This window comes from Protobothrops mucrosquamatus, unplaced genomic scaffold, assembly GCF_001527695.2.
Source record: "Protobothrops mucrosquamatus isolate PMUCROS unplaced genomic scaffold, P.Mucros_1.0 scaffold1635, whole genome shotgun sequence".
Lineage (NCBI taxonomy): Eukaryota > Metazoa > Chordata > Lepidosauria > Squamata > Viperidae > Protobothrops > Protobothrops mucrosquamatus.
The window spans coordinates 175,094-188,119 of NW_015387794.1; the positions used below are offsets into that span (position 1 = coordinate 175,094).

General features: G+C 34.2%; 1 protein-coding gene across 1 annotated transcript in view; it reads right to left on the minus strand.

Moving 5' to 3' along the window:
- Nucleotides 1-545: 545 nt before the first annotated feature.
- SBF2 (SET binding factor 2) overlaps nt 546-13,026 on the minus strand; it is a 210,926-nt gene continuing 198,445 nt past the window's right edge. Inside the window, exons 35-40 of the mRNA XM_015822660.1 lie at nt 12,363-12,596; nt 10,330-10,434; nt 8,027-8,217; nt 6,996-7,083; nt 5,942-6,073; nt 546-2,813 (exon numbers count right to left, since the gene is read on the minus strand). Coding sequence (XP_015678146.1) covers nt 2,715-2,813; nt 5,942-6,073; nt 6,996-7,083; nt 8,027-8,217; nt 10,330-10,434; nt 12,363-12,596 — 849 coding nt within the window. The 3' untranslated portion in view covers nt 546-2,714. The remainder of the gene's footprint in view (nt 2,814-5,941; nt 6,074-6,995; nt 7,084-8,026; nt 8,218-10,329; nt 10,435-12,362; nt 12,597-13,026) is intronic.

Consider the following 13,026-nt stretch of genomic DNA (forward strand, 5'->3'; position numbering starts at 1 on the left):
AGAGAAATGCATCTGTACCAGGCTCTGAGTGTGAGGAGGAAGGGCAAGCAGTAAAAATGAAAGTGAAACCTTCTAAGCAGCTTATAACCCTTGCGATCTTTCTGCACATCGCTTGAAGTGCTTTATTCCTCCCTTGAAGAACAAAATGGCAGCAGGCCGTAACAAAGACCCAGTTTGGGAATATTTTAATAAAGTTCCTCTACCTATGGGTAAAGTAGTTATGTGTGCAAAATTCAAGCAATGCAATAAAGAGTGCAGCTGTCCCATTAAAGTGAATGGGACTGTCGGTGAGTCAACAGCGGTTCAGAGGAGGAGCCGCTGCAGGACAGAGGTGACAGTTGCTCTTTAAAAATTATGATTTAAATCGAGTTGATTTAAATCAAATCCACCCTGTACCCCATGAAAAAAATTGGTTATTTTTCTTCCCAAGGACAAGTTGCAGTCAGATGTATGAGCTTTCCAACGACATTTCCAATAACACCTGAATAATCAGTTGCTATTATATTATTTGTATCTTTTAGCCATATTTATGTTTCATACAATTTTTATTTATTCAGTCAACACAGAATGAAATACATAGCTTAACTTTTCAAGGCAGCTAACTGATATGGCCAGTTTGTGATATTCATGGAATGCTTTGAATTTAACAATGAAAAAATAGAGCAAAGAACAGTTTTTCACATGCAAAATGGCATTTTCTGTACAAAAATATGAATTTTATTACAGGATAACTTGGGATCTAAATTATACAATTAAAGATATGGTATTAACTATTCCACTGGATAAAGAAGGAATGTTGTCATATGAAGTATCTTTATTACAAGGTAGTTAACAAATGCTAGTTATGGAACATATATAAAATAATTAAAATTCCTAGTTATAACTGTATGAGTAGTGTATATTTTTTAACAACTTTAAAACAAACACAATCATTATTTTTTACAAAGCACATAGAAAAGTACTTCATATACAAAGAAAAGTACATGAATGTGCAAACACCATTTTTTTCACAAGTGGTAATTTATCAGCTGAAAATGCTAGAAAAATCCTTCATTTCTTTAAGTTTGGAAATCCAAATATATTTAAAAAAGAAATATTTCCTATTTTGTGTAGTGTGAAATCTGTATTCACTATTCATTAGAAAAATAGGGAAAATAGTGGTTTTTTTAAAAAAGGTAAACAATTCCAGAAACTGAAATCCTACAAGTGAAATCAGTTTTAGTCAATACTGGCTTGATTTGCACATAATGCTAAACCGTGGTTTAATATCAGGAGGAACTACTGAGAGCTTTGGACCTTTGGGCTCCCCTTTTCTTTGCGTTCTCTAACATATGTAAGAGAAGCACACTAACAGTTCTTGATTTAGTTTTGATAAATCATAATTTAAGGTTCATAATAATAAACTGTGGTTAATTTTAACTCTGGTTAGTAAAAAAATAAGCTATTTCAAAAACCAATGGCTTGTTATAGACAACTTTAGTGAAGATTAATCACTGTCCAGATTCAGCTCTTAGAATGGAATTTAATATGACAGCTTCCAAAACACCAAAGGAAGAGATTCATTCATCAGTCCAAGTAAGATACCCTTATTCCATTAAACTTTGACTTAGCATTACATGTGAACTCAGCCATTAACTTACAAGTGACGTCACTAAACCCTAGAAAATACTGGCTAGTATAAACAAACATTGAGCTATTAATTTTAATGAATTAGTTTTTAAAGAAAACATATTTTCTTTCTAGGGCTGTTACACTCAAAAGTCACTATCAAGAAAAGCTTTTATTTTGGTTTGTAAAAAAATTGTCAGAGATTTTTAAGATGAACAAACACACTGGCAAATGTTAAAAAATCTAAAAACATTCTTCCAATTTATGTGCAAAAACATTTAAAGTATCAAATTACATCACATCAAGCCAAATTATGTACATATCATTATCTTAAATTGTTGTTATCTTGCTAGCATTTTGCTATAAATAATTTACTTCTCTCCTTCAAAATGCCTGTTTTCAAAGATTTCAGTGCAAGTGTTTGCTTTGTTTAGTGCATTTTTTTTTCTTTTTACAATGAACAGAACAGCACATAAGTTAATATACAACTTTTGTATTTGTTAGCATTTCCTCTTCCTGAGGCCTGATCTTGGTTTCCATTCATCTACAAAGATGAATTAACTAGTAGAAAAATGGTAAGATAGTTCTCAAGACAGAATGTTCAGAAAGCAAGAGACAGAAAAGAAACTGCTTCTTTTAATTTATGGTGCCTTGAGTGTGTCTTTTTATTGGACTCCAGGGTTTAAAGGTTTAAATAACCTCTTTCTCAGAAAACACTGCTGGTCTGAATACGAATCCCTTTTTCTAAAATAGGAAGCTAATAAGATTAAAGATAAATACAGGATTATTTTCCAAAAATTAAGTGTTCTGCTGGATTATTCATTCCTGTGTCTAGAAAAAAGTTATCCCTCTGGGATCACTTAGCCTGGAATTGTATTGAAGATGAGGTTTTCTGGGCAATGAGGTTAGTTAGTATCTTCCAAATGGAGAACGAGACATTATATAAATTATCAACTAAAAGAAATATGATGTTCTGAGCACTGTGGCTGAAATATAAGGCTGTTTGAACTGCAATAAACAATTCTTCTTGGAAACAGAGTTACTCAGGCATATCAACAGATACTTTTTAAATGACGATGATGATGATAGCAAAAATAAATTCCTTATTATGCATCGGAAATGCAGCTTTGTATCCGGTCCATCCACTGGTAGGCACTCTGTGCATCTTGCGCACAAAAATTATACACTCGTTTACTTGTCTTTAGCTGCACAATTAAAATTAAAAGATAAAAGCAGTATTAATTACTTGATTTCCATACTTCATGAATCCTATTGCCATTACAGTCTTTGCAGCAGCAACATTGCTCTCTGCTGTTCTCATGAACTTCAAAAATCTACCATTTGGAAAAGAGAATCATGTCTATAAATGCATGGGAAGTTTGCAATGAGAAGCTGCAAGCAAATCAAGATTTTCTACTATACAAGTAGTCCTCAACTTATGACCGGTTTTTTAGTGACCACTGAAAGTTACAATGGCCTCCCAAGGGCTACTTATGTCCCAATTTTGAGGTTCTGAGGGCTCCCTCCACATTTATAGCAGTTTGCAGTGCCCTGTAATCAGATGATCTCAATTTACAACTTTTTAAATCAGAAATCAGCATTTAATTCCAGTTTCTGGCAAAAATATACATTGTGAACACTGGATTTACTTATTGACACTGCAAAAAAGGTCATAAAATTGGGTGTGGTCATATGGGGACCTGCTTAACTATCAGCATGACTTACAACCATAATTTCAATTATGGTTGTAAGAAAAAAGTTATCTGTAGTTCATTCGATGAATCAGACATTTTCCCCTACTTTTCTCAGGAAATAGAGTGTACAGAACAATAGACTCAGCGGCTGCAAAGAGAGAATTCTCTCTTCAAGCAGTTTTAAATGCTGAGGCAATTTATTTATTTATTTATTTATTAAATTTATATACCGCCCTATCTCCCTTGCGGGACTCAGGGCGGTGAACAGGCGATACTAAAAACCACGAATAAATAAATAGTTTCTGTTTTCAAATTGAATTAAATAATAGGCCTGTTCTAAAAACACACCCATACAAAAACCCCCACTGAAACATAATCCAAACTACGCCAGGCCGGCCGCACGGAATAGATGGGCCTTCAGGGCTCGGCGAAAAAGGCGCAGGTCCGCAACTGTACGTAGGTCGGGGGGTAGGTCATTCCAGAGGGAAGGAGCTGCCACAGAGAAGGCTCTCCCCCTGGGGGTCGCCAGCCGGCATTGTCTGGCCGACGGCACTCTAAGAAGGCCCTCTCTGTGGGAGCGGACTGGTCGAAGGGAGGTGTTTGGTAGGAGGCGGTCTTGCAAATTTGCGGTCTTGCAAATTTGATTCCTTGGAAATTGCTCTCCTTTCCTATCTATCTGTTTGATAGATAATACAGTCTAATATGTGTTACCTAGATCATACAACCTCAGGATGAGCTACCAACTATATTAAATGGAATTTCACAACTGAAGAAAGTCAGGAAGAGAAATTATATATTGATTTCCAATATATTGTTTCCATCCCATCTTTTCCTTAAGAGCTGCTTAATACTAAAGTAGCAATCCTTTTATTTGCCTTTTGACTGCTCAAGAGCTCCTATGTCTAATATGTGTTAAACATTTTTTTTTCTTCTTCATCTAGTCCATCCAACATCAAGCATTATTTTGCACAGTTTTCTGCAGGTTGTTAAGCAGCTAGGTAATATCTAGATCCCAGGGTTACCCATTGAAAAAAATAGTAGTAGATCCATTTCATAAATTTTGGCCCATCTATTTTGGCAATCCTGTGACCCCTAAAAATGGCTGATCATAAGTTATGAAAGAAAAGGGAGTGTGGAGTCTTTGTCGCTTGGTTGTTTTTGTGCAGATGTTTCGTTGCCTAACTGGGTAATATCTTCATTGCTAGAAGGGAGTGGAATTTGCTCTCTGTTTTACATATAGCAGCTCATAACACAAGATATGAAAAAGATGTTTTTGCATCAAAAACGTCTCTGAAATAACTAATGGACTATTTATAGCCACACGGTATCAACATAATAGCCAAATGAAGCCCTCCAAAATATTTTAAGTAAACCAAAAAAGAAAGAAGAAAAGACAGGCAGAAGACTAGCAAAGTGCATCCATAAACACCAACTAGGAATCAGAAGACATGATAAAATTTCACCACACATGAACAGACTTTAGCATAGTTTAAAATGGAAAACCTTGAACATCCTAGATCACACTACATCCAAAAATACTAGGGAATTACTTGAAGCTTGGCATTCAGACAAATCATCCACCAACAGGCACATAGATGAACCACATTTACACACCAAGAGACAATAAAAAGCTAAAAAAGAAAAGAATCAAATTCCTTGCCAGCAACCCACACCTAGATAAGCAGGGATTAATACCAGGAGCAAAACCAAACAATCAATCAAGCAGTCAACAACAGCTTAATCAAGGAACTACCAAGGGGAAAACAACACCCTCACCATCTTTGGGTGTGTCGAAGACAAAACAAATGCTATATATAAACAGAGAGTAAACTCCACTCCTTTCTAGCACTGAAGATGTTACCTAGCCAGGTAATGGGATGTCTTCATGAAAACAACCACAGAGAGCATCAAGGACCCTGCAATTCAATCCTGAGTATATTCTCTTCTATTGGTAGAAATGGAGTACTGGCTAAATGTATCTATTTCTCCATGTCCTTATTTAAGAAACATTCTGCACAGATTCTATTGCCAGTGTCTAATGCATGCTGGCTGGGGAATTCTGGGAGTTGAAGCCAACACATCTTAAAGTTGCCAAAGTTGAGAAACACTGGTCTAGTGAATTAAGAGCCAGGCTGAACTTTGTGGCATAGCATCTGCTTTGCTTGGATCAATCCCAGGTTAAATCTGTAGTCACTCTGGGAAGGCTGAGAGACGTCAATCTGAAACTCTGCAAAACTGCTGCCAGTCCACATAAACATTAGTGAACCAGATGGACAAATACGTGATTTGATGTAAGACAGCTTCCAAAACTCCCATTCTAGAATGTGGGAACCTTCCTTTGACAAATCAAATGACATTAAAGGGGGTGTTACTTAATATATATATAGCATCAGATATATCAGGGCAATGGAGAGATATGTTACACTGGTGTACTTTCTATGTGCAAATTACAGTCACATCCTATACTGCAGATCACCCCCACTCCCAGAAAAATTCTTGCAAATGTCCACTGTAGTTAAATCTGGCTGAGAAAAATTAGGGAGTTGTATCTCTGCACAGATTAGTACGAGCACAGATTATGAGTACAAATTGTTGTTATTAATTTAAAGCAGATGGTAGTCTGGAGCCAACCTACTTACATCAAAGAAAGCTTTTTCATTAGCATGTTTTGGAGCACCAATAGTTGGTGAAGCAGGGATTACACTTTCTACTTCTGCAAGCTCAATATGGCCCTTACAACAAGCATCTTCCATGGAATCATAATATCTTAGCTAGGATAAAAAGGAAAAGAAACAGTAAACGTTAAAAAAGCAACCAGTATAGTAATATGAAAAGTTTGACATTGTTATACTGAAAATGTGAATAACTGTATATCGAGTAGCTACGATTGTCATGGACAGTTTTTAATTTCCTAAAATTCACCTCTGCATAAAAGTGATTACATAGCAAATATAGAGAAGGGGAAGAAGGCAATTATAAAAGGCATGCTGATGTATAGGGGATGTCCAGGATTACAGCTTCTGAACCATTTTGGAAGGGTTAAATGGTTTATAACTCTTGAAACTTAATTAATAAAATACCTTAATCAAAATACTGAAAATTCTAAATCATTTCATAATTATTTCAAATCCTTAAGGATAGTAAAGAAAAAAATCCAAATACGTTGGATAATTGGGATGCGCTTGAGAAAATGTATAATGTAATCTTTATTAATATTTTAAAAATAAGCAACATTGTAAAAAATAATTTCTTAACATTGTTTGATTAAAAATTAGCATTCAAAAATAGTATTTCATTATTAATGTAAAAGTTTTATGATTAAGTTTGCAAGAACGTAGCACCTTTTTCACATGATAGTCTGAGGGAAAAAAATAGCATACAATTACTGTGCTCAAGTGAAATTTGAGGCACTTTCTCACAGTAATTTTTGAAGCATGCACAATCCATAGTACCTACTTAATAATCTGAAATATATAAAAGCAAGTTTGATTTAAAGCTCAACATGGTCTTGGAAGTCTGATGGTAAGAAAATGATGCAAAAATATAATGAAAGAATAATGTACATTTAAATAAACAAAGAAAAGAAACAACATTTCAGATGAAGATTGGTGGGTGAGGGATACTTCTGGGGTTCAACCTGCTCTCCTGAAAGCAGATGGTACACATATATTACAGATCATTATTACACTTTACCTGGTGTTTTGTAACATCTAACACAAACCAGCGTGGTTTCCAACCTTTTAGCAAAGCTCCTCTTTTGTAAAGGGTACCTTCAAAAGATCTAGAAGAAAAAGAAATGTTATTTCTTATTTTAAGCAATGGAAATCATAAAAATATCCACATATTAATGATGTTTATTAATTCAGTTAAATTCATAGTACAGAACTTAAAGCAAAGAACAATATGCACTAGTGAAATTTCCTATTAATTCATTACCAAAGTAATATCCATTACCTCAACATCCAGCTGTAGGTTTTAATTTACTGTAACTCATTTATTCTAATGGGGTGCAAAATGTTAACAGCTTGAAACATTAGCAGCTTGAACTATTTCAAGACTCCTGAGCAGGATGTGTAAAGTGTTTTGATATTGGGTGATATTATTTGTTTTTTTTAAAATTCCTCCTCCAATATGGAGGTTTGGTGAGTGCATGAGTCACAGGCACAGGCTGACATAGGCTGGAGCTAGTAGGAGTTGGTAAAGTTGGTAAAATGTGATATTATTATATTTTGGTATAATAATTCTCAGAAAGTTTTCTTAACTGATAAATATGAATTTACCCTTAATTTCAGACAAATAAACTATAGACCAAAGATTTCAGATTCTTCTGAGTGTGAATATGATTAAGATTGATTTAACACTTAAGGTTCATTTAAATTTTGAGAGCCCTTCGTTTGATTATCACATCACATTTTTTAAAAATATATCTGTGAATATTTGTGGTGTACTGTGACACTTTCTTCTGTTAATTAACCTGACTTTATGTACCCTCAGAATTCCTAGCCAACACAGCCAAAAGCCAATCCATCTGGAGAGCACTATTTTCCTCTGTAATAAATTTGTCTTATAAATAACTAGATTAAGCTGCAAGTGGAAAAGAAGTAATTTTAATAAAGGATGTTTTGTGAGTCATTTGAAACAGAATGAAAATAAAGCAAATATAACACTTTTGAAAATGTTTTAAGGAAGCCAGACTTGTAGCATAGTCTGATAGCCCAGATTACCTATTTTCATCGTGTTTTGATGTGAACTGATTGTACAGTGTTGTTACTCTCCTTTCTACACCATTGGAAGATGAAATGTTGCTGTTCCGTTCTTCACCCAAGCCACTGTCTGGTAGATGCAATATAGACCTCTTCTGACAAGAGTGCAGGTTGACAGACATTGCCGAAGAGCCAGAAGGATGTCTCTGATGCTTTAAAAGGTAATGTGACATGGTGTGGGGTTGAAAAAAACATGGTGGGTTAGCCAAAGATCCAGACAGAGATACTTTACCTCTTTTTCAGTGACTGCTTAAATCTAACCTTGTGACAGAAATCCAGGGGCTAAATTAAACACTTCAGAAATGAATTGCTATACTCTATTTCTTGCAACAGCTGGCACATGACACTACAGCTGGCACATCAAGTTTCTAATAAAAAAGATACTTGAAAGGATCTATAAAAATAGTTTAGAACTTATTCAGTGTTTGTGGCTAATGCATTTTTGGTCATAAATTTCTCATTTCTAGCAATTACTGTAGCTTTGATTAGCTAGTATGTTGCAATGTGATTCATTCACATGCTAAAATATCACAATATCTGTGCTATATACAGTGTCTCTATCAAGACACTAACTAAAAAAGAAAGGACCCAATAGAACTAAAGAAGATAATCAATGAATACATGCTGGAGAGTAGAGATGTAGGTCTAATTATGAATGAAATGGTTAACATTTATGTCAGAAAGTATGAATTTGTGATTTACTTAAGCTATTGGGAGTGCATATGAAAGTAGGAAGTCACATGCTGGTAATAGATGCATGTTGTGCTCCAGTGAATGATGCTAATGGAAAAACCACGGATGAGCTTTAGGAAAACATGTGCAACATTTTGAGTGAGTGCATGGCATTTTACATATCTGCTTACATAAAGATCTCTTTGTTTTCTGATTTAAGCAGAAATTAATGCTTACACATCGAAAGGGAATTCATCAAAAAGCATGACTGATTTGATTGTTTAAGATGAACAAATAAAAGATTTAGTGAAGGATGCATGAGAGATGTAATGTGGGACAGACCATTATTCGGTTACAGTATGTTGAGAGTGGAACCTGGAAAAAATGCTTGAAATAGAATGAAAAGAATTAGGTTACAAAAAAACCAAGAAATTTGGAATTATGCTAATGGCAGCATGAAAAAGAATGCTGGGAAGAACAATGACATGAAGTGAATGAGGAAAAGAGCAAGTAAAGAGAACAATTACAGCAAAAATAAAAGATTACTGCACATGTAGTGGGGAAAATCATAGCTGCAAGGAATTTGGTAGAAAAAGTTAAAATTAAAAGAAGGATGGAAAATGTTTTGATGGGAAAAAAGCCCACTTTGTTTTGGAAGTAGGTGAAGAGGGCTAAACAAGGAACTTCCTGTAAATGAATGGATTTTAAACAAAAAGAGGTGAAGTTATTTGAGATGAAACTGAAGTAAGGGAAAATGGAAGGAGTACTTTGGAGATTTATATTTAATGATACATCAAAATTGGAATTGAAATAAGCACTATAAATATTAATGTTCAAGAAAAAAATGAATGGTAGTATAATTGAGTGAGCATGGCTAGCCTGTATGAAAGTTATTTATCCCATACCTAGGGAACTGGATAAATTAAAGGTCAAGATTAAGATGATCTGCATAGGGATGGTGATTGAAATGCAAGAATAATAATTTATATTGGCTTCCTTTGCATTTATAGTATAATTCTTAGTCAATGCTTTGGAATCAGACTTATGCAAGTGGAAAAGTTGTTCATGAATTTTTCTTCCGTGTTTCTCTTTGTTGCAGCCCTCCATATTCTTCAAGCAGTGCTACTTATCCTTTCTCACTGCAAACATCCTTGTATTACTCTATGTTACTCCAAGGGTGCTCATAGTGTGCCAAGTCCTTGTATTGAAAGGAGCCATTGAAGTCACTGACATTTTTTTAAGTCTAGGTCAAGACCATGTTTCATGGTTTAACCTGGATTTATCAACCACTAACTATATATATGATTTAATTTTTAGAAAGCTAAAACATTTTTAAATAATTAAGATGGACAGTGTTGGGAAGTGGAATTTAGTACTATGGTTGGGTGCATTATCTGGCAGTAATAAATCATTATCCCATTTCAGCATGAAATGTGAATCCACTGACAGAGATGTACTATAAGTATGTTAAGAATTTAAAATGCATGCACTGCCATATTCAATAATTTAACAGTGCTACATATACGTGGAATTTTGAGACAACTATTTTTAGCCTTTGCTGAAAGATTGAAGATTCTTGTCAAAATACTTACATTGTCTTTCCCTGAATCTTCTTTCACATTTACTTTAACTCTTTCCCACAGTGACTGCCATCTTTCTGGGCTGTGGTTTAATTTGTTCTCCAGTCTTTCAATTTCCTAAAAACATTTGAAATGTTTTTTTTTCTTGTTTTCCATAAGGTTAAATTGTTCTGTTGTTCCTTCAAACACATGAGCTACAACCTCTTGCTACAGTTGAAAATGATGATAAGTGTTTTAAAACTTACTTACACAGTTCAAGTCCAATGCTGTGACCACAAGATTTTAAATTGCCAAGATCAACATGTATCACTTTTTTTTGAAACAAACAGTACTAAATTATAATAAAAAAGGAAATGAGATGGACTTATTTAATGTGAATGCCAAACTATAATCTATTTCTACTTTTAAAATGGGAATTTGAATTCCCTTACTGTCTCTTATTAGAGCTATTTCCTATGCATAAGCTATAAATGAAATCAAATGAAAATGAAAATAAGACAGAAACAATTTTTTCCCAAGTGCCTCAATGCTTCAGCATCAGCATTATCAATCATTCTTCAGCAATATCAGCATTCTTCAATCTCCCAGGATTTGTTACAGATACCACACAGTACTCTTCACTTACAAACATCATTAGATTATTATAGATTATTATAGATCTACTAGACCAGGACTACAAAATTCCACTGTACTATAACTACTAGCTTGCCCTAATTGTTTTCTGCCATTTATTGGTCCTCTAGATTTTGGCACTTTGATCTGATAGCCCAAATTATTTAAGAATCAGAACAGTGTTTTTCATATCATACTTTTATAGCCTATGTCTCTGATATAAAGACAAAGCTCCAAGTCTTCAGTTAATCCTTAAGGAGTCCTAAATGTGACCAGCTGTGTTGTTATTATATTTGCTACAAATAATTGATTAATTTTAGGATTTTAAGGAGTTATCAAGTCAGTTTAATGTTTAGCAGCTCCCAAATATTTTTTCCAGGATTATCTGTGTTCAACCTGCTTTTCAAAGTTTCTAAAGGTGCTTTTATCACTGCTATAATTAAGTCTATCTACCTTACTGCTGGTCATCTTTTATTCCACCTTTCCCAGCATGACACATTCTCAAGAGAGGTAGATCATTTCATAATGAATCTAAAATAGGATAATTTGAGCCTGGTCATTCATGATTTGTTTGCTTTCTTAGCTATTCATAGGTTTCTCAAGAGACTTCTCCAACACTAATAGATTTTTTTTATTCTGCTTCTTGAAGTCCAACTTTTCTTTCCAAAGAGTGTTATGGGGAAAAGCTACTGACTGCATAATTCTGTTCTCTGTAGATACAGACAGATCACAATATCTGAATATATTTCCCAAAGCCTTTATGCTATGAAAGTAGCATTGCTCTGTTTAAGTCTAGCCTGTTTTGTGTATGATTTGTCATGTCACATGAATGCCAAAAGTGATGGGGCTGCTTTCACCATTTTAACAAAAGCTTCTGTGGATGCCAAGAAAAGCTCCAAAATACCAGAATAAGTACTTCACAATTAATCAAAAGATGTTCCAGCAAGTTCTTGAACAATGCACATACTAAATATTAGTTATGCTGGGAAAAAATGACAAGTTTCATTATGGCATAATAATATGGCACATTTTACTAGAAAATCTATACAGAAAACAGATTTAGTCAGCAGTAATTCAGAAAAAATGGCATTCCTTTTGGGTGCAATCTAGTGTTTAATGGAGTCAGTAGCTTAAAAACTGAATAAGGGGGTAGGCAATATAAACAAGACTTCATCAATTACGGTATCTGTACTGATGCAGATATATAGTCAGAGAATATATGTATGTATAGTATATGATGAGATTTAGGTAATGGTCAATAAAGTAAATGCAGCATTTCCTTGTGAAAGTTTTAAAATTACTTTAAAAACTGGCTCTCTCCCTTCCTACATTTTCTTATCTTGCCCTTTTGTTTTTATTAAAAACACTGAAAACTAAAAATATATTTTTTTAAAAAATAAAGCTACATGAATATGTTAAGCGCTTATACTTACACTAAATAAGTTGGTGATGGCATCAGGTTGCACTTTAGTAAGGTTATCATAGCATGGCCAGACAATTTTTCTCTTATTGTGGGAAGATGACATATCCATCTGATCTGTTTCATCCAAGGTACTACACTTTGCACTTATCATAGTCCAGTCATAGGTTGGGCCTGTGGCTAAAGTCTCTTCTGTGTAGTAATCCCATTTCTTAAGGCAGGAAAGGCTGACATTTGGTTTTAATACCTGCATAAAAAAGAACCCTTGTAAATGATAAATGTGATGTGACCCATCTTCCCGAACAATATGCCCTTGGCTCAAACCATTTTCCTCAACTTAATGCAGATAAACATTTAATCCATTTTAATAGTAGGAAGCAATTCAATTCTTTTTTCAGTTTCCTTCTATGGTTAAGTAGGTAAATTGTTTCTCAATTCAATTCTAACCCTGGGAACACCCCCTATTTTCCTCTCCTTTAAAATCTGTATAGCCAGAACATATGAAGTTCTTCATGAATTGGCAGGAGCCCTTGCTCAATGTATTCCTGTGAAATGATGCAACAATATGACATGGTGTGAGTTCCATATTAAAATAATTATGAAACTTATAAATTCAGAAATGTTATTAAAATACAAAATACAAAAAAAATCTAGCTTTGAAAATATTTTGGTCCCTT